This window comes from Cuculus canorus, unplaced genomic scaffold, assembly GCF_017976375.1.
Source record: "Cuculus canorus isolate bCucCan1 unplaced genomic scaffold, bCucCan1.pri scaffold_166_arrow_ctg1, whole genome shotgun sequence".
Classification (NCBI taxonomy): Eukaryota; Metazoa; Chordata; class Aves; order Cuculiformes; family Cuculidae; genus Cuculus; species Cuculus canorus.
In genome coordinates, this window is record NW_026527798.1 from 1 (window position 1) to 21,720 (window position 21,720).

Here is a 21,720-nt window from a genome sequence, read left to right on the forward strand (position 1 = left end):
TGGAAAGGGAGGGTGGGTCTGGGGGGCTTTGGGGTGGTTTAGGTCTGCGGGTTTGGGGTCTGGGAGGTTTGGGGGTTCACTGGGGGTGGGTCTGGGGGGGGTTGGGGGTGGTTTGGGTCTGGGGGTTTGGGGTCTGGGGGGTTTGGGGGGGTGGGATTCGGGGTTTGGGGTCTGGGGGGTTGGGGGGGAGATTTGGGGTCCGGGGTGGTTGGGATGGGAATTGGATCTGTGGGGTTTGGGGAGGGTTGGGGGGTGTCTGGGGGGCCTCAGTTGGGGGGGGGATCGGGGGTGTTTTGGGGTGTTGGGTCTGGGGGGGGTTGGGTGTAGGGGGTTTGGGTTTGGGGGGTTACGGGAGGGCGGCCTGGGGGGGTGAGTCGGGGGGTTGGGGGTCAGTGGGGGGGCTGTGGGTCTGAGGGGTTGGGACTGGGGGTGAGTTGGGGGGGTTGGGGGGGGCAGTGGGTCTGAGGGGGTTGGATGGGGGCGATTGGGTCTTGGAGGGGTCTGGGGGGGGTACTGTGGGTCTGGGGGTGGTGGTGGGGCTGTGGGGGGGGGCTGTGGGTCTGGGGGGGGCGGTGGGGGGGCTGTGGGGTGGGCTGTGGGTCTGGGGCAGTGGGGGGGGTGCTGTGGGTCTGGGGGTGGTGTGGGGGGGCGGTGGGGGGGGTGCTGTGGGTCTGGGGGCAGTAGGGGGGTTGCTGTGGGTCTGCGGGGTGCTGTGGGTCTGGGGGGCGGTGTGGGGGGGCTGTGGGTCTGGGGGGGCAGTGGGGGGGGGCTGTGGGTCTGCTCCCCCCGTACCCCACTCACCTGCGCCCACTCTGCGGAGCGGCTGCGATCGCCGCTCTCTGTCCCGCCCCCCCCGGACAATGACCCCCCCCGCCCCCCCCAGGGGGCAATGACCCCCCCCGCCCCCCCCGCCCCCCCTCCGCCCCCCAACAGGGGTCAATGACCCCCCCCCCAGGCTGTGGCCAAATACTGCCCCCCTTCGCACACCCCCCCCCACTGATTCCCCCAATTTCACACTGACCCCCCATCCCCCCCATTTCACACTGACACCCCCAATTTCACACTGACCCCCCCATTCCCCCCAATTTCACACTGACCCCCCCACTCCCCCCCTTTTCCCACTCCCCCCCACTCCCCCCTTTTCCCACTCCCCCCCTCCCCCTTTTCCCACTCCCCCCTTTTCCCACTCCCCCCCTTTTCCCACGCCCCCCACTCCCCCCTTTTCCCACTCCCCCCTTTTCCCACGCCCCCCACTCCCCCTTTTCCCACTCCCCCCTTTTCCCACTCCCCCCCACTCCCCCCCCCTTTTCCCACGCCCCCCCACTCCCCCTTTTCCCACTCCCCCCCACTCCCCCTCTCTTTTCCCACGCCCCCCCACTCCCCCCCTTTTCCCACCCCCCCCCACTCCCCCCTCTTTTCCCACTCCCCCCCCCTTTCCCACTCCCCCCCCCACTCCCCCCTTTTCCCACTCCCCCCCACTCCCCCCTTTTCCCACGCCCCCCTTTTCCCACGCCCCCCACTCCCCCCTTTTCCCACTCCCCCCCACTCCCCCCTTTTCCCACCCCCCCCACTCCCCCTCTTTTCCCACTCCCCCCCCTTTCCCACTCCCCCCACTCCCCGCCTTTTCCCACTCCCCCCCTTTTCCCACCCCCCCCACCCCCCCCCTTTTCCCCCGCCCCCCCCCCCCCCCCCCTTTTCCCACTCCCCCCTTTTCCCACGCCCCCCCTCACCGTTTCTCTCCCTTCTCCTCTCTCAGCCTCTCGCCCCTCCCACACGGGGGGGGGGGACAAGGGAGGAGCCCCACGGCGGGGGGGGGCATTGGGGTAACCGGGGAGCCCCCCCTTTCCCCCCCCCCGCCTCTCCCAATCCCCATTATTTCCCCCCCATTCCCTGTGATTGGGGGGGGGATGGGATGGGGGGGGCTCCTTTGGGGCTGAACCCCCCTTTTCCCCCCCCTTCCCCCCCCTTTTCCCCCCCCCCGTGTTAATGAACACCCTTCACCCCGTGTCCGCCCGGTCATTGCCCCCCCCCCCCCCCCCCCCCTCTTTATGGCCTCATTGAGATCAAATTCCAGGGCCGTGTGTGTCCCCCCCCCGCCCATGGGTGCCCCCCCCCACACTGTCCCGGTGCTCTTTGGGGTTGGGGGGGGCACTGGGGGTACCCCAATAAAGCACGAAGTCCAGGTGCCCCCCCCCCCCCAATTTGGTCCTGGGTTGTATTGGGGGGGGGGGGGCTCTTGGGGGGAGGGGGGCAAAGGGGCTCCTGGTGCCCCCCCCACACACACCCCAGAGGGGGAATATAGGGGGGTCGAGGGGGTGCAGGGGTGGGGGGGCTCAGGGGGTGCTCTGGGGGGTTGTGGGGGGGTGGGAGGACTGAGGGGGCGTTCTGGGGGGGCCTCTGGGAGTGTTGGGGGGGTTCGGGGGGGGCTCAGGGGGCGCTCTGGGGGACTGTGGGGGGGTTGGAGGGCTGAGGGGGGGTTCTGGGGGGGCCTCTGGGAGGGTTGAGGTGGGGCTGAGGAGAGGCCTGGGGGGGCCTCTGGGAGGGTTGGGGGGGTTGCAGGGTGGGGGTCTCAGGGGGTGCTCTGGGGGGTTGTGGGGGGTTGGAGGGGGCTGAGGGGGGGTCTGGGGGGGCCTCTGGGAGGGTTGGGGGGGTTTGCAGGGGTGGGGGGGCTCAGGGGGTGCTCTGGGGGGCTGTGGGGGAGTGGGGGGGGCTGAGGGGGGGTTCTGGGGGCCTGAGGGGGGCTCTGGGAGGGTTGGCGGGCTGAGGGGGGGTCTGGGGGGGCCTCTGGGAGGGTCGAGTGGGTTGCAGGGGTGGGGGGGCTTCAGGGGGTGCTCTTGGGGGTTGTAGGGGGGTTCTGGGGGGGACCTCTGGGAGGGTTGGGGGCGTTGCAGGGGTAGGGGGGCTTAGGGGGCACTCTGGGGGGTTGTGGGGGAGTGGGAGGGCTGAGGGGGGGTTCGGGGGGGCCTCTGGGAGGGTTTAGGGGGTTGCAGGGGGTTGGGGGGGCTCAGAGGGCACTTTGGGGGGCTCTGGGAGGGTCAGGGGGAGTGGGAGGGCTGAGGGGGGTTCTGGGGGGGTCTCTGGGAGGGTTGGGGGGGTTGCAGGGGTGGGGGGGCTCAGGGGGTGCTCTGGGGGGTTGTGGGAGGGTTCTGGGGGGTCTCTGGAAGGGTTGGGGGGGGTTGCAGGGGTGGGGGGGGCTCAGGGGGGGCTCTCGGATGCTGTGGGATGGGGGGCATTGGGGGGCTGCAGGGTGGGGGCATTGGGGGCAGCACTGAAGGGTTGTGGGGGTGCAGTGTGGGGGGGTTCCAGGGGGGGTCTCATCCTGGGGGGGGGGGTCCAAGGCCAGCTCGGATGGGGCTCGGAGCCCCCGATCCCGCGGGGGGGGGTCCCGGCCATGGAGGTGGGGGGGTCCGGGTGGGCTTTGGGGTCCCTTCCAACCAACCCATGGTTCCACCATTCGAACCGGAGCCCCCCCGGTCCCATCCCTGGGGGGGTCCGAGGCCGCCTCGGATGGGGCTCAGAGCCTTCTCTTCTCCAGGACAACCCCAACGCTCCCAGAGTGTCCTCGGACGGAGCTCCTCCATCCCTCACATCACCCTTGGAGCCTCCTCTGGACCCCTTCCAACAGCTCCATCTCCTCCTCTCCTCCCCTCTCCTCCCCTCTCCTCCCCTCCTCTCCTCTCCTCTCCTCTCCTCTCCTCTCCTCTCCGCTCCTCTCCTCTCCTCTCCTCTCCTCTCCTCTCCTCTCCTCTCCTCTCCTCTCCTCTCCTCTCCTCTCCTCTCCTCTCCTCTCCTCTCCTCTCCTCTCCTCTCCTCTCCTCTCCTCTCCTCTCCTCTCCTCTCCTCTCCTCTCCTCCTCTCCTCTCCTCTCCTCTCCTCTCCTCTCTTCTCTTCTCTTCTCTTCTCTTCTCTTCTCTTCTCTTCTCTTCTCTTCTCTTCTCTTCTCTTCTCTTCTCTTCTCTTCTCTTCTCTTCTCTCCAGGATCAACAACCCCAACGCTCTCAGCGTGTCCTCGTGTGGAAGGTTCTCCATCCCACCGATCATCCTTGGAGCCTCCTCTGGACCCCTTCCAACAGCTCCATCTCCTCCTTATGGTGAGGATTCCAGAACGGGACATGGATACTCCGGATGAGGTCCCCCCGGAGCGGAGCAGAGGGGCAGAATCCCGTCCCTCCCTGCTGGCCACGCTGCTCGGGGTGCAGCGCAGGACACGGGGGGGTTCTGGGCTGGGAGCGCACTTTGGGGCTCCTCTCGAGCTTCTCCTCCCTCAGCACCCCGAGTCCTTCTCCTCAGCGCTGATCTCCATCCCATCATCGCCCATCGTGTGCTGATAATGAGGATCACCCCAACCCCAGCGAAGGACCTTACGCTTGACCTGGTGGAACCTCCTGAGGTTCTCCAGCCCCACTTCTCCATCCTCTCCGGGTCCCTCTGGATCCATCCCGTCCTTCTGGAGTGACACCCGCACCTCTCCGCTTGGTCTGAACACACACATTTGGACTCAACGGTCTCCAAGGTCTTTCGCAACCAAACGCTTCCATGATCTCTTGGTGACCCCTCTGGAGCTGCACCTCTCATCTCAGTGTCCTCTCCAATGTCGCTGAAGGTGCCCTCGATCTCACTGTCAATACCATGGATGAAGATGTTGAACATCACTGGTCCCGGTTTGGACCCCTGAGGGCCACCACTCATCACGGATCTCCATATGGACTTTGAGCCATGGACCACTACTCTTGGAATGCGACCACCCACACAGTTTCTCATCCGCTGTACTCTCCACCCATCAAATCCGTATCTCTCCGATGTAGAGAGAAGGTCGTTGTGGGGTCCGCGTCAAAGGCTCTGCAGATGTCCAGGTGGATCCCATCCATCCGAGATGCCGCTGGAATGGATCCATGTCATTCCCCTTTGGTGGCATCTCCAGATCATCTCCGTGACCTCCTCTGGAGCAGCTCCACGTCCTCCCTGTGCTGAGGACTCCAGAATGGACACGGAGCTCCAGGTGGGGTCTCACCAGAGCGGAGCAGAGGGACAGAACCCCCTCCCTCCGTGCCGCTCCCACCGCTCTGGACGCAGCCCGGGACAGGCGTGGTGGCCCACATGGACCTTCTCACCCTTCAACCCCCAAGTTGTCCTCCTCCTCAGGACTCTCCCAACGTGTCCTCCCGTCCACCCCCCAGGCTGCGCCCCATCCCCACCCCTGCACTTTGGTGGTCCCCATGCGGCTCTTGGTGGCCACATCTCCCCTGGGGTGCTGCTGGCGGCCACCCTGGAGCAGCCCTGGAGCTCAGCGCCGCTCGGCACGTTGGGCCCTGCGCCACTGCCGCTGCGTCCTGATGGATAATCCGGCACGGAGAGCGGGTGATCGGCGCTGGGGCTGCAGGGCCACCTGCATCGCATGCACCGTGCATCGCCTGCACCACGCATTGCCTGTGCTGGGTGTCACATGCACCATGCATTGCCTGCACCACATACTGCTGGCATGGTGCATCACCAGCAGCATGCATCTCCTCAACCATGCAACAAACGCACCATGCATCGCCTGCACCATGTATTATTGGCATGGTGCACCGCCAGCAGCATGCATCTCCTCAACCATGCATTACCTGCACCGTGCATGGATAGCACCGTGCATTGCCTGCACCACGCATTGCCTGTGCTGGGTGCACACTCACCACACATTGCATGCACCATGCATCACCTGCACCACGTATTGCTGGCACAGTGCATCACCAGCACCACGCATCACCTGAACCATGCATCACCTGCACTGTGCATCACCTGCACTGTGCATCACCTGCACCGTGCATTGCCTGTGCTGTGTGTCACATGCACCACACAACACATGCACCGTGCATCACCTGCACCATGTATTGCTGGCACGGTGCATCACCAGCAGCATGCATCTCCTCAACCATGCATTACCTGCACCGTGCATGGATACCACCATGCATCACCTGCACCGCGCATGGATAGCACTATGCCTCAGCTGCACCATGCATTGCCTGTGCTGTGTGTCACATGCACCATGCAACACACGCACCATGCATCGCCTGCACCACGTACTGCTGGCACCGTGCATCACCAGCAGCATGCATCTCCTCAACCATGCATCACCTGCACTGTGCATTGCCTGTGCTGTGTGTCACATGCACCATGCATTGCCTGCACCACATATTGCTGGCACAGTGCATCACCAGCAGCAGGCATTGCCTGAACCATGCATCACCTGCACCACACATTGCCCGTCCTGGGTATCACATGCACCACGCATCGCATACACCATGCATTGCCTGCAACACGTACTGCTGGCACGGTGCAGCACCAGCAGCATGCATCTCCCCAACCATGCATCTCCTGCACCGTGCATCTCCTGCACCATGCATCGCCCGCACCACGCATTGCCCGTGCTGTGTGTCACATGCACCACACATCGCACGCATCATGCATTGCCTGCAACACGTACTGCTGGCACGGTGCATCACCAGCAGCATGCATCTCCTCAACTGTGCATCACCTGCACCGTGCATGGATAGCACCATGCATCACCTGCACCACACATTGCCTGTGCTGTGTGTCACATGCACCATGCATTGCCTGCACCATGCACTGCTGGCACGGTGCATCACCAGCACCATGCATCTCCTGAACTGTGCATCACCTGCACCGTGCATTGCCCATGCTGAGTGTCACATGCACCATGCATCGCATGCACCATGCATCACCTGCACCACATATTGCTGGCACGGTGCATCACACACACCATGCATCTCCTGCCCTATGCATCTCCTGCCCCGTGCATGGCCCACACTGTGCATTGCCATCACCCTGCATTGCCTCCATCCTGCATCACCCGCCCCATGCATCGCATCGCCTGCGCCATGCACGTCCCCCTCCGTCTCTCCTGGATGCAGCCGGAGCTGCAGCTCCGAGCGTGGCACAAACGCGGCTTCAGGACCGGCAGCTTCCATGCATGGGGAACACCTGCAGCGACGGCGCAGGGGCGGCTGCAGCGCTGCAGGGGGGGGTTGAGGGGGATACGGAGCTGCAGCTGCGGCCGCACGGACGCAGAACGCAACGGGGGAGACAGCGGCGCTGGAAGGACCTCAAAGCCACCCAATTCCACCCCCTGGGACACCTCCCGGGGCTCCATCCATCCCGGCTGTGGAACCCCCGCAGGGACGGGGTCGGGGGGTTCCGGTTGGGGACAAAGTCAGAGTGATGGAACCGTGGGATGGTTTGGGTTGGGAGGGACCTCAAAGCCCATCCGGTGGAACCCCTCCAGTTGGGCTGGAAGAGAGCTCCAACCCACCCGGTTCCAACCCTCCTCCCCGTGGATCAGCGGCCGCGGACCCCATCCATCCCGGCCTTGGACACCCCTGGGGATGGGGCAGATGGAGCTGTGGGACCACCGTGGAGAGGAAGGGCATTGCGCCCCTCTCCTCCGCTCTCTGAGACCCTCCTGGAGCCTCACGTCCAGTTCTGGAATCCCCAACGTAAGAAGGACGTGGAACCGTTGGAGCGAGTCCGGAGGAGACAACGGAGATGCTGTGAGGTCTGGAGAACCTCCTGTAGAAGGACAGGCTGAGGGGGTTGGGGTGGGTCAGCCTGGAGAAGAGAAGGCTCCGAGGGGACCTTGGAGCAGCTTCCAGTAGGGAAAGGGGCTCCAGGAAAGCTGGGGAGGGGCTCTGGATCAGGGATAGGACAAGAGGAACGGTTTTGAGCTGCAAGAGGGGAGGTTAAGATGAGATCTTATGAAGAAATGTTCTCCTGTTCAGGTGGGGAGGCCCTGGCCCAGGTTGCCCAGAGTAGTGGTGGCTGCCCCATCCCTGGAGGGGTTCCAGGCCAGGTTGGATGGGGCTTGGAGCCCCTGATCCAGCGGGAGGTGTCCCTGCCCACGGCAGAGGGTGGAACTGGATGGGCTTCGAGGTCTCTTCAAACCCAAACCATTCCATGGTTCCAACCTGCTGTCAACCAGAACCTCAAGAACCTCAAGATCCCATCCCTGGAGATGTCCAAGGCCAGGTTGGATGGGGCTTGGAGCCCCTGATCCAGTGGGAAGTGTCCCTGCCCATATCAGAAGGTGGAACTGGATGGGCTTTGAGGTCCCCTCCAGCCCAACCCAACCCTTTCCAGGACTTTCCGACTCTTCTCACACCGTTCGCCCCCTTCTCTCCGTTCTCCCGGGTGATTTAGGAGCCGCTCCTCCCAAAGCGTCGCTCCCGGCCTTAAAAGGAACCGTTCCTTTGGTCAAACCCCCAATATGGGCCTCAAAAAGTAGGAGAAACTCATAAAAAGCTCAAAAGATGGAAGATTTTTCTCTTCAAAGAGAGAAGCAGATGTTGGAAATGAGGGGGGGGGAGGGTTTGGGGTCATCTCATGGTTTGTTATTCTTGAGATTACGAGGGTTTTGACGGCGGTTATGGAACAGGCAGAAAAAAACCCCCCCTGGTGTGAAGGCACCATCTGGAGGCACTCAACCCCTCCTCCTCCCTTGGGGAGAGCCGAGAACCGCAGCCACCGCGCGGCACCGCGAGCCGAGCGATGGGCGACCGAGGGCGGCGGTGAAGGAGACGTTGATGGCGCTGAGCGTGGGGCGTCCGGAAGCCCCCGAGGCACCCGCGGAGGTGGTGAAGGTGAAGGCAAACCAACCTCGTGTGATGGCGAGCGGGGGCGAAGGGCCGAGGGTGAAGGTCTCGGCGCTGGTTTAGGAAGAGACGGTCATGAAGAGTGGAGAAATCAACCAGATCCTGCTGCTTGGTGGGTGCGTGATTCGAGTCATGGAACCATGGTTTGAGCTGGAAGGGACCTCAAAGCCCATCCAGTCCCACCCCTGCCATGGGCAGGGACACCTCCCACTGGATCAGGAGCTCCAAGTCCCATCCAACCTGGCCTGGAACCCCTCCAGGGATGGGATCTTGGGGTTCTTGAGGTTCTGGTTGACAGCAGGTTGGAAACATGGAATGGTTTGGGTTGGAAGGGACCTCAAAGCCCATCCAGTCCCACCTTCTGCCATGGGCAGGGACACCTCCCGCTGGATCCGGTTGCTCCAAGCCCCATCCAACCTGGCCTGGAACCCCTCCAGGGATGGGGCAGCCACCACTTCTCCGGGCAACCTGGGCCAGGGCCTCCCCACCCTCACAGGAGAACATTTCTTCCTAAGATCTCATCTCAATCTCCCCTATTTCAGCTCAAAACTGTTCCTCTTGTCCTCTCCCTGCACTCTGTGATCCAGAGCCCCTCTCCAGCTTTCCTGGAGCCCCTTCAGGCACTGGAAGCTGCTCTAAGGTGTCCTCGGAGCCTTCTCTTCTCTCCTCTTCTCTTCTCTTCTCTCCTCTTCTCTTCTCTTCTCTTCTCTTCTCTTCTCTTCTCTTCTCTTCTCTTCTCTTCTCTTCTCTTCTCTTCTCTTCTCTTCTCTTCTCTTCTCTTCTCTTCTCTTCTCTTCTCTTCTCTTCTCTTTCTCTTCTCTTCTCTTCTCTTCTCTTCTCTTCTCTTCTCTTCTCTTCTCTTCTCTTCTCTTCTCTTCTCTTCTCTTCTCTTCTCTTCTCTCCAGGCTGAACAACCCCAACGCCCTCAGTGTGTCCTCGGACGGAGGTCCTCCAGCCCTTAAATCATCCTTGGAGTCTCCTCTGGACCCGTTCCAACAGCTCCATCTCCTCCTTATGTTGAGGATTCCAGAACTGGACATGGATACTCCGGATGAGGTCCCCCCGGAGCGGAGCAGAGGAGCAGAATCCCGTCCCTCCCTGCTGCCCACGCTGCTCGGGGTGCAGCGCAGGACACGGGGGGGTTCTGGGCTGGGAGCGCACTTTGGGGCTCCTCTCGAGCTCCTCCTCCCTCAGCACCCCGAGTCCTTCTCCTCAGCGCTGATCTCCATCCCATCATCCCCCATCGTGTGCTGATAATGAGGATCACCCCAACCCCGGCGAAGGACCTTACGCTTGGCCTGGTGGAACCTCATGAGGTTCTCCAGCCCCACTTCTCCATCCTCTCCGGGTCCCTCTGGATCCATCCCGTCCTTCTGGAGTGACACCCGCACCTCTCCGCTTGGTCTGAACACACACATTTGGACTCAACGGTCTCCAAGGTCTTTCCCAACCCAACCCTTCCATGATCTCTTGGTGACCCCTCCGGAGCTGTTGGCAGAGCGAGAACGCGCTGGGAGGAACTGAGGCACTGCGTCAGGAGCAGAAGACGCTCCAGACCCACAGGAGTGTTTCCAGGAGGACGATTTCTGCCCAGGATGGCACAGACGCCTCCCCTCGTGTCGCTTTCCGTGACGCCTCCGAGCGTGATGTGCGCCGCAGACCTCAAGTGGCTTTGTTTTGGGGATGTCCTACTTGTGCCACCACCCCTCAACGTGCCCGGGGAGCAAAGGACCACAAAGTGGGGGTTGGCTCGGAGGGGGACACTTGTTCATGGCTTATGGATCCAACAGGAGATGGAGCTGTTGGAGAGGGTCCAGAGGAACCTATGGAGATGCTATGAGGGTTGGAGCGTCTCCCGTACGAGGACAGGTTGAGAGAGTTGGGGTGGGTCAGCCTGGAGAAGAGAAAGCTCCGAGGAGACCTTGGAGCAGCTTCCAGTAGGGAAAGGGCCTCCAGGAAAGCTGGGGAGGGGCTGTTCCCAAAGGCTCGTGGGGATGGGATGAGGGGGAATGGGGATAAACTGGAGAGGGGCAGAGTTAGGCTGAAGGTAAGGAGGAATTTCTTCACTCTGAGGGTGGTGAGACCCTGGCCCAGGTTGTCCAGGGAAGCTGTGGTTGCCCCATCTCTGGAGGGGTTCCAGGCCAGGTTGGATGGGGCTTTGGATCCCCTGATCCAGCGGGAGGTGTCCCTGCCCGTGGCAGGAGGTGGAACCGGATGGGTTTGATGTCTCTTCCAACCCAACTCGCTGGGTTCCGAACTTCAACTGGATGGGCTTTGAGGTCCCTTCCACCCCAAACCATCTCACAGTTCCATGATTCTCACTTGGTGTCAACCACAACACCCCCCGGTCCCATCCCTGGAGGTGTCCAAGGAGAGGTTGGAGCCCCCGATCCGGTGAGAGGTGTCCCAGGGGGTTGGAACGGGATGGGCTTTGAGGTCCCTTCCAACTCAACCCATCCCAGGATTCCAAACCATCCGTGAGCCTCTCACCTGCCCGGATTTCCAGAGGGAGCAGTGCAGGGATCCCCATCGCAGGGATCTGGGATGCAGTGGGGTCCCCATCGCAGGGATTTGGAATGCAGTGGGGTCCCCATCGCAGGGATTTGGGATGCAGTGGGGTCCCCATCGCAGGGATTTGGGATGCAGTGGGGCAGTGGTCCCCATCGCAGGGATTTGAGATGCAGTGGGGTCCCCATCACAGGGATCTGGGATGCAGTGGGGTCCCCATCGCAGGGATCTGGGATGCAGTGAGGTCCCCATCGCAGGGATCTGGGATGCAGTGGGGTCCCCATCACAGGGATCTGGGATGCAGTGGGGTCCCCATCGCAGGGATCTGGGATGCAGTGGGGTCCCCATCGCAGGGATCTGGGATGCAGTGGGGTCCCCATCGCAGGGATCTGGGATGCAGTGGGGTCCCCATCGCAGGGATCTGGGATGCAGTGGGGCTGCGTTGCTGCCACAGAGGAACCCGCAGACGACGGTTATCAAAACTAAAGCTTTAGTGGGCGGCGGCGCTGCCTGCAGCGGGGTTCGGGGGAGCAGCCGCGAGGCCCCTCCGGTGCCGGACGCGTCCTCAGGGATCCGCGCTGGGCGGCGGCCGCTCCTGCGCCGAGAAGGATTGGCTGCGGATGCGGAAAGCCACCTCCTGCGTGCGGAAGGTGAGGCCGAAGATGTCCTCGTGGTAGCGGTTCTTGTCCTGGCGGAAGGTGGGATGCAGGTCAGGGCGCCGCGTGGGCCGCGGTGCCACGGTGCCGCGGTGGCCGCGTGGCCTCACCCGCAGCTCGCCCAGGAAGTCTCCGGCCTGGCTTAGCGTCATGGCGCCGCGCTGCGCCAGCACCTGCTGCACCGTCTGCAGCACCTCGGTGGCCATCGTCACGTCCCCGCAGACGTAGAGGTGTCCGTCGCGCTCGCACAGCACCTCGTGCACCTCAGCCGCCAGCTGCGACCGCAGCACGTCCTGCACGTAGGTCTGCGGGCGGCGAGGACACCACAGCCCCTCAGCGCCAGGCCTGGAGGTGTGGGCTTGTGTCCCCCCACCTCGTCTCCATCCCTGCCTCTGTGTCCCCATCCCATCTCCATTCCCATCCCATCCTCAGCTCCATCTCCATCATCTCCATCCCATCTCCATCCCCATGCCATGCCATGCCATGCCATGCCATGCCATGCCATCCCAACTAATCTATCCCACCCCCATCTCCATCCCATCCCATCCCATCTCCATTCCCAGCTTCATTCCCATCCCCAGCCCCATCTCCATCATCTCCATCCCATGTCCATCCCATCATCATCCCATCTCCATCTCCATGCCATGCCATGCCATCCCATCCCATCTAATCCATCTCCATCCCCATCTCCATCTCATAGTCATCCCATCCCAACCTATCTCCATCCCACCCCATCTCCATCCCATCCCATCTCCATCCCCAACTCCATCCCCATCTCCATCTCAATCCCCATCTCCATCTCCATCCCCATCCCCATCCATCTCCATCTCCATCTCCATCCCCATCCCCATCCCCATCCCCATCCCCATCCCCATCCCCATCTCCATCCCCATCCCCATCCCCATCTCCATCCCCATCTCCACCTCCACCTCCATCCCCATCTCCATCTCAATCCCCATCTCCATCTCCATCTCCATCCCCATCCCCAACTCCATCCCCATCTCCATCTCCATCCCCATCCCCATCCCCATCCCCATCCCCATCCCCATCCCCATCCCCATCCTCATCCCCATCCCCATCTCCATCCCCATCTCCATCCCCATCCCCATCTCCATCCCCATCTCCATCTCCATCCCCATCTCCATCCCCATCCTCATCCCCATCCCCATCTCCATCCCCATCTCCATCCCCATCCCCATCTCCATCCCCATCCTCATCCCCATCCCCATCCCCATCCCCATCCCCATCCCCATCCCCATCCCCATCTCCATCCCCATCCCCATCTCCATCCCCATCTCCATCCCCATCTCCATCCCCATCCCCATCCCCATCCCCATCTCCATCCCCATCCCCATCTCCATCCCCATCTCCATCCCCATCTCCATCCCCATCTCCATCCCATCCCCATCTCCATCTCCATCCCCATCCCCATCTCCATCCCCATCTCCATCCCCATCCCCATCCCCATCCCCATCCCCATCCCCATCCCCATCCCCATCTCCGTCTCCATCCCCATCTCCATCCCCATCCCCATCCCCATCTCCATCCCCATCCCCATCTCCATCTCCATCCCCATCCCCATCTCCATCCCCATCCCCATCTCCATCCCCATCCCCATCTCCATCTCCATCCCCATCTCCATCCCCATCCCCATCTCCATCTCCATCCCCATCTCCATCCCCATCTCCATCCCCATCCCCATCTCCATCTCCATCCCCATCCCCATCTCCATCCCCATCCCCATCCCCATCTCCATCCCCATCCCCATCTCCATCCCCATCCCCATCCCCATCTCCATCCCCATCCCCATCTCCATCTCCATCCCCATCTCCATCCCCATCCCCATCTCCATCTCCATCTCCATCTCCATCTCCATCCCCATCTCCATCCCCATCCCCATCCCCATCCCCATCCCCATCTCCGTCTCCATCCCCATCTCCATCCCCATCCCCATCCCCATCTCCATCCCCATCCCCATCCCCATCCCCATCTCCGTCTCCATCCCCATCTCCATCCCCATCTCCATCTCCATCCCCATCCCCATCCCCATCTCCATCCCCATCCCCATCTCCATCTCCATCTCCATCCCCATCCCCATCTCCATCCCCATCCCCATCCCCATCTCCATCCCCATCCCCATCTCCATCCCCATCCCCATCCCCATCTCCATCCCCATCCCCATCTCCATCTCCATCCCCATCTCCATCCCCATCCCCATCTCCATCTCCATCTCCATCTCCATCCCCATCTCCATCCCCATCCCATCCCCATCCCCATCCCCATCCCCATCCCCATCCCCATCTCCGTCTCCATCCCCATCTCCATCCCCATCCCCATCCCCATCTCCATCCCCATCCCCATCTCCATCTCCATCTCCATCTCCATCCCCATCTCCATCCCCATCCCCATCCCCATCCCCATCCCCATCCCCATCCCCATCCCCATCTCCGTCTCCATCCCCATCTCCATCCCCATCCCCATCCCCATCTCCATCCCCATCCCCATCCCATCTCCATCCCCATCCCCATCTCCATCCCCATCCCCATCTCCATCTCCATCTCCATCCCCATCCCCATCCCCATCTCCATCCCCATCCCCATCCCCATCCCCATCTCCGTCTCCATCCCCATCCCCATCCCCATCCCCATCCCCATCCCCATCTCCATCCCCATCCCCATCCCCATCTCCATCCCCATCCCCATCTCCATCCCCATCCCCATCTCCATCTCCATCCCCATCTCCATCCCCATCCCCATCTCCATCCCCATCCCCATCTCCATCTCCATCCCCATCTCCATCCCCATCTCCATCCCCATCTCCATCTCCATCTCCATCCCCATCCCCATCCCCATCTCCATCCCCATCCCCATCTCCATCTCCATCCCCATCCCCATCTCCATCCCCATCCCCATCCCCATCTCCATCCCCATCCCCATCTCCATCCCCATCCCCATCCCCATCTCCATCCCCATCCCCATCTCCATCTCCATCCCCATCTCCATCCCCATCCCCATCTCCATCTCCATCTCCATCCCCATCCCCATCTCCATCCCCATTCCCATCTCCATCCCCATCCCCATCCCCATCTCCATCCCCATCTCCATCTCCATCTCCATCTCCATCTCCATCTCCATCCCCATCCCCATCTCCATCCCCATCCCCATCCCCATCCCCATCCCCATCCCCATCTCCATCCCCATCTCCATCCCCATCTCCATCCCCATCCCCATCCCCATCCCCATCTCCATCCCCATCCCCATCTCCATCCCCATCCCCATCCCCATCTCCATCCCCATCCCCATCCCCATCCCCATCTCCATCCCCATCCCCATCTCCATCCCCATCCCCATCTCCATCTCCATCCCCATCCCCATCCCCATCTCCATCCCCATCCCCATCTCCATCCCCATCCCCATCCCCATCTCCATCCCCATCTCCATCTCCATCCCTCCATCCCCATCCCCATCTCCATCCCCATCCCCATCCCCATCTCCATCCCCATCTCCATCTCCATCCCCATCTCCATCCCCATCCCCATCTCCATCTCCATCTCCATCTCCATCCCCATCCCCATCTCCATCCCCATTCCCATCTCCATCCCCATTCCCATCTCCATCTCCATCTCCATCTCCATCCCCATCTCCATCTCCATCCCCACCCCCTCCCACCCCCCCTCCTTCCCCGCTGCTGTCACCTTGGGTGTCCCCGGTTCCCGGGAGAAGGCGGTGACCACGAGGCTGAGGGCCCCCTTCTCCTGCGCCTCCTCCATCTCCTCGCGGTAGATGTGGTCCAGCGCTGAGGAGCGGCACCCGAACACCAGCACCATCCTGCCCAGAGGGCCGCCTGCGGGGACGGCCGCCACGCCTGGCCCCGTGTCCCCACCCCTGTCCCCATGTCCCCCACTCCCCGTCCCCAAGTCCTGCATCCCCATCCCCTCTTCCCCTGTCCCCCTGTCCGTGTGTCCTGTGTCCCCATGTCCCTCAGCCCTGTATCCCCATGTCTCCCATCCCCATGTCCCCATGTCCCCAGGCCCGTGTCCCCATGTCCCCCAACCCCATCCCTATGTCCGGTGTCCCCGTGTCCCCATGTCCTGTATCCCCATCCTGTCCCCATGTCCCCATGTTCCCATCCCATCCCCATGTCCCCTGTGTCCTGTGTCCCCGTGTCCCCATGTCCTGTATCCCCATCCTGTCCCCATGTCCCCATGTCCCCAGTCCCATGTCCCCATGTCCCCCAACCCCGTCCCTGTGTCCTGTGTCCCCATGTCCCCATCCCCTTCACCCCCATCCTGTCCCCTTGTCCCCATGTTCCCATCCCATCCCCATGTCCCCTGTGTCCCGTGTCCCCATGTCCCAGTGTCCTGTATCCCCATTCCCTGTCCCCATGTCCCCATCCCCTTCATCCCCATCCCATCCCCATGTCCCCAGTCCCATGTCCCCATGTCCCCCAACCCCGTCCCTGTGTCCTGTGTCCCCGTGTCCCCATGTCCTGTACCCCCATCCCATCCCCATGTCCCCTATGTCCCCTGTGTCCCCGTGTCCCCATGTCCTGTACCCCCATTCTGTCCCCATGTCCCCATGTTCCCATCCCATCCCCATGTCCCCTATGTCTGGTGTCCCCGTGTCCCCATGTCCTGTACCCCCATTCTGTCCCCATGTCCCCATGCTCCCATCCCATCCCCATGTCCCCTATGTCCTGTGTCCCCACGTCCTGTACCCCCATCCTGTCCCCATATCCCCATGTCCCCAGTCCCATGTCCCCCAACCCCGTCCCTGTGTCCTGTGTCCCCGTGTCCCCATGTCCCCATCCCCTTCATCCCCATCCCATCCCCATGTCCCCTGTTCCGTGTCCCCATGTCCCCGTGACCTCATGTCCGTGTCCCTGTGTCCCCATTCCCATGTCCCCACATCCTGCACCCCTGTCCCCTGTCCCCATCTCCCCATGTCCCCATGTCCTGCATCCCCATCGTGTCCCCATGTCCCCCATCCACTGTCCTGTGTCCCCTGTCCCACGTCCCTGTGTCCCGATGTCCCCTGTCACCATGTCCCCGTGTCCCCATCCCTGTGTCCTGTGTCTCCATGTCCCCCATCCCTGTGTCCCCATGTCCTGCATCCCCTGTCCCGTGTCCCCATGTCCCCTGTCCTGTGTCCCCATATCCTCCATGCGCCACCCTCTGTCCCGTGTCCCCATTTCCCCATCTCCTGTCCCCCACCCCTGTGTCCCTATATCCCCCTGTCCCCATGTCCCGTATCCCATGTCCCCATGTCCCCATCCCCATGTCCCCATGTCCCCATCCCCATGTCCCCATGTCCCCCACCCCTGTGTCCCCATGTCCCCATCCCTGTGTCCCCATGTCCTGTATCCCCGTGTCCCCATGTCCCCCATCCCCATGTCCCCATGTCCCCCACCCCTGTATCCCATGTCCCCCATCCCTGTGTCCCCACGTCCTGTATCCCATGTCCCCATGTCCCCATGTCCCCCATCCCTGTGTCCCCATGCCCTGTCCCCCTGTCCTGTGTCCCCCTGTCCCCTGTCCCGTCCCCCCGTGTCCCCCCGTCCCCCGACCCCGTCCCTCACCGCGGTCCCTCAGGAGGTGCAGCCGGTGGTGCCAGAAGCTGCGGAATGGGGCGACGCCGGTGCCGGGGCCCACCAGGATGCAGGGGGTCTGCGGGTCGGGGGGCAGCCGGAACGAGGGGGCCCTGGGGGGCACGGGGGTCAGGGGGGGCAGTGGGGGATAATGGGGGGCAATGGGGGGCAATGGGGGAAATAGGAAGTCATGGGGGGCCATGGGGGGACAATGGGGGGCCATGGAGGGTCATGGGGGGCCATGGGGGACAATGGGGGGCCATGGAGGGCTATGGGGGGCCATGGGGGACAATGGGGGGCCATGGGGGGACCATGGGGGACAACGGGGGGCCATGGGGGACATTGGGGTTCATGGGGGTCAGGGAGGGCAATGGGGGGCAATGGGGGAAATAGGAAGTCATGGGGGGCCATGGGGGACCATGGGGGACAACGGGGGGCCATGGGGGGACCATGGGGGACAACGGGGGGCCATGGAGAGCTATGGGGGGCCATGGGGGACATTGGGGTTCATGGGGGTCAGGGAGGGCAATGGGGGGCAATGGGGGAATGGGAGCAATGGGGGAAATAGGAAGTCATGGGGGGGACAAAGGGGGACAACAGGGGGCCATGGAGGGCTATTGGGGGCCATGGAGGGTCATGAGGGACATTGGGGTTCATGGGGGTCAGGGAGGGCAATGGGGGCATGGGGGGAAATGGGGGACAATTGGAGGCGATGGGAGGCAATGGGGGGCCATAGAGGGCAATGGGGGGACAATGGGGGGACAATGGGGGGCCATGGGGGACATTGGGGTTCATGGGAGTCAGAGAGGGCAATGGGGGGCAATGGGGGTCACGGGGGACATTGGGGTTCATGGGGGTCAGGAGGAGCAATGGGGGGACAATGAGGGGCCATGGGAGGCTATGGGGAGCAGATGGGGCAGTGGGGATTGGGAGGGCAATGAGGGGCCATGGGGGGCCATGGGGGTCAGGGGGACAATGGGGGACAATTGGAGGCGATGGGAGGCAATGGGGGGCCATGGAGGGCAATGGGGGGTCACGGGGGGTCATGGGGGTCAGGGGGACAATGGGGGACAATGGGGGACAATTGGAGGCTATGAGAGGCAATGGGGGGTCATGGGGGGCTGTGGGGGGCCATGGGGGGTCTCTCACCCGCGGATGAAGGCGGGCACCGTGTCCCCCGGCTGCAGCTGCGCCAGCCACGTCGAGCAGACGCCGTAGTGCAGGGGGCCCTGCCCATCTGGGGGGACAATGTGGGGGCTGTGCGGGCACCTCCACAGCCCCCCAAGAGGAGATCCCCCACAGGAACCCCCCCACAACGAGACCCCCACAGGAACCCAAAAGAAGACGCCCAAAGGAACCCCCTCCAGACCCCAATAGATGCCCTGGAGCTCCTGGAGGTGCTTTGGAGACCCTGGAGATGCTCTGAGGACCTGGAGATGCCCTGGAAACCCTGTGGAACCTGGACATCCCCTACGGACCCTGGAGATGCTCTGGAGACCTGGAGATGCCCTGGAAACCCTGTGGAACCTGGATATCCCCTATGGACCCTGGAGATGCCCTGGAGACCTGGAGATGCCCTGGAAACCCTGTGGAACCTGGACATCCCCTATGGACCCTGGAGATGCTCTGGAGACCTGGAGATGCCCTGGAAACCCTGTGGAACCTGGACATCCCCTATGGACCCTGGAGATGCTCTGGAGACCTGGAGATCCTGGAGATGCCCTGGAAACCCTGTGGAACCTGGACATCCCCTGCGGACCCTGGAGATGCTCTGAGGACCTGGAGATGCTCTGGAAACCTGGAGATGCCCTGGAAACCCTGTGGAACCTGGACATCCCCTACGGACCCTGGAGATGCCCTGGAAAACCTGAAGATTTCCCAAGGACCTGGAGATGCTCTGGGGACCCTCAAGACCCTGGAGATGCCCTGGAGACCTGGAGATGCCCTGGAAACCCCGTGGAACCTGGACATCCCCTGTGGACCCTGGAGATGCCCTGGAGACCTGGAGATGCCCTGGAAACCCTGTGGAACCGGGACATCCCCTACGGACCCTGGAGATGCCCTGGAGATGCCCTGGAAACCCTGCGGAACCTGGACATCCCCTGTGGACTCTGGAGATGCTCTGGAGACCTGGAGATGCCCCAGGAACCCTGGAGACCCTAGAGATGCCCTGGGGACCTGAAGATCCCCTGGAAAACCTGATGATTCCCCGAGGACCTGGAGATGCTCTGGGGACCCTCAAGACCCTGGAGATCCCCTGGGGACCCGGCGATGCCCCCGCAGCCCCCTCGGTCCCCGCTCACTCTCGCTGTGGTAAGTGACGACGGCCACGGTGAGGTGGATCTCATCGGGGTGGGATGCGGGCGAGGAGCTGATGGAGTAGTAGCGCGGCTGCAGCAGCGGGAGCTGCGTGAGCAGCAGCGACGCCGTCAGCTCCACCGATGGGAACTCCTCCAGCACCTCCAGCAGCGTCGGGCACCGGAACCACTTCCACTCCTCGTAGAGACGGGCGTCCTGCGAGGAACCGGCGCATGGCCTGGGACCCAGCGAGGCACCAGCAGCCCAGTATCCCAACCCAGGAGGGACCCAGCGACCAGTATCCCAACCCGGGAGGGACCCAGCGACCAGTATCCCAACCTGGGAGGGACCCAGTGACCAGTATCCCAACCCAGGAGGGACCCAGTGACCAGTATCCCAACCCGGGAGGGACCCAGCGACCAGTATCCCAACCCGGGAGGGACCCAGCGACCAGTATCCCAACCCGGGAGGGACCCAGCGACCAGTATCCCAACCCGGGAGGGACCCAGCGACCAGTATCCCAACCCGGGAGGGACCCAGCGACCAGTATCCCAACCCGGGAGGGACCCAGCATCCCAGTAGCCCAAGCAGAGAGGGACCAGCATCCCAGTATGCCAGCCGGCCAGGAACTGAGCATCCCAGTAACCCGGGACCCGGGTCCGATAGTGTCCCAGTACCACAGCACCCAGATCCCACGGCACCCCAGTACCACAGCACCCACAGCCCCCACATCACCCCAGTACCCATATCCCACATCACCCCAGTACCACAGCACCCATATCCCACAGCACCCCAGTACCCAGACCCCACAGCACCCCAGTACCGCAGCACCCGGGTCCCACGGCACTCCAGCACCCCAACAGCCGGGTCCTGTGGCACCCCAGCACCCAGGTCCCACAGCACCCCAGCACCCCAGGTCCTGTGGCACCCCAGCACCCCAGCACCCATATCCCACATCACCCCAGCACCCCAGGTCCCAGATCGCCCCAGTACCGCAGCACCCATATCCCACATCACCCCAGAACCCCAGGTCCCACGACACCCCAGCACCCCAGCACCCAGGTCCCACAGCACCCCAGCACCCAAATCCCACATCACCCCAGCACCCCAACACCCGGGTCCCACAGCACCCCAGTACCGCAGCACCCACAGCCCCCACGGCACCCCAACACCCGGGTCCCACAGCACCCCAGCACCCATATCCCACAGCACCCCAGCACCGCAGCACCCACACCCCACATCACCCCAGCACCCATATCTCACAGCACCCTAGCACCCCAACACCCAGGTCCTGCGGCACCCTAGCACCCAGATCCCACATCACCACAGCACCCCAGCACCCCAGGTCCCACGGCACCCCAGCACCCATATCCCACAGCACCCCAGCACCCCAGCCCCCGGGTCCCACAGCACCCCAATACTGCAGCACCCATATCCCACAGCACCCCAATACTGCAGCACCCGGGTCCCACAGCACCCCAGTACCCAGGTTCCAGAGCACCCCAGTACTGCAGCACCCAGCCCCCATGGCACCCCAACACCCGGGTCCCACATCACCCCAGCACCCCAGTACCCAGGTCCCATGGCACCCCAGCACCCATACCCCACATCACCCCAGCACCGCAGCACCCAGGTCCCACAGCACCCCAGTACTTGAGCACCCAGGTCCCACGTCACCCCAATACCGCAGCACCCAGGTCCCATGGCACTCCAGCACCCCAACAGCCGGGTCCTGCAGCACCCCAGCACCCCAGGTCCTGTGGCACCCCAGCACCCCAGCACCCATATCCCACATCACCCCAGCACCCCAACACCCGGGTCCCACAGCACCCCAGTACCGCAGCACCCCAGTCCCACATCACCCCAGCACCGCAGCACCCAGGTCCCACAGCACCCCAGCCCCCATGGCACCCCAACACCCAGGTCCAACAGTATCCCAATACCACAGCATCCACAGCCCCCACGGCTTCCCATCCCCGGGGTCCCCCATCGCCCTGCACCCCAGCCCCCAGGTCCCACAGCACCCC

General features: G+C 63.3%; 1 protein-coding gene across 1 annotated transcript; it reads right to left on the reverse strand.

Annotated features, from left to right (window-relative positions):
- Nucleotides 1–11,626: 11,626 nt before the first annotated feature.
- Nucleotides 11,627–20,425, reverse strand: LOC128850674 (nitric oxide synthase, endothelial-like). The gene is made up of 6 exons (XM_054055651.1): nt 19,699–20,425; nt 18,545–18,632; nt 17,387–17,508; nt 15,504–15,652; nt 11,920–12,114; nt 11,627–11,841 (listed from the first exon to the last, which is right to left on the reverse strand). Exons 1-6 carry the CDS (start codon nt 20,423–20,425, stop codon nt 11,719–11,721), a joined length of 1,404 nt encoding a protein of 467 aa, XP_053911626.1. The 3' UTR covers nt 11,627–11,718.
- Between the last annotated feature and the right edge of the window lie 1,295 nt (nt 20,426–21,720).

Excerpts from the sequence above, each read along its gene's own strand:
- LOC128850674 (XM_054055651.1), bottom strand. The coding sequence starts at position 20,425 with ATGTGGGGGCTGTGGGTGCTGTGGTACTGGGGTGCCGTGGGATCTGGG. Across the intron at positions 18,633-19,698 it reads CGTCACTTACCACAGCGAGA|ATGGGCAGGGCCCCCTGCAC; the intron begins GTGAGCGGGGAC and ends TTGTCCCCCCAG. Across the intron at positions 11,842-11,919 it reads ACTTCCTGGGCGAGCTGCGG|GACAAGAACCGCTACCACGA; the intron begins GTGAGGCCACGC and ends ACCTTCCGCCAG.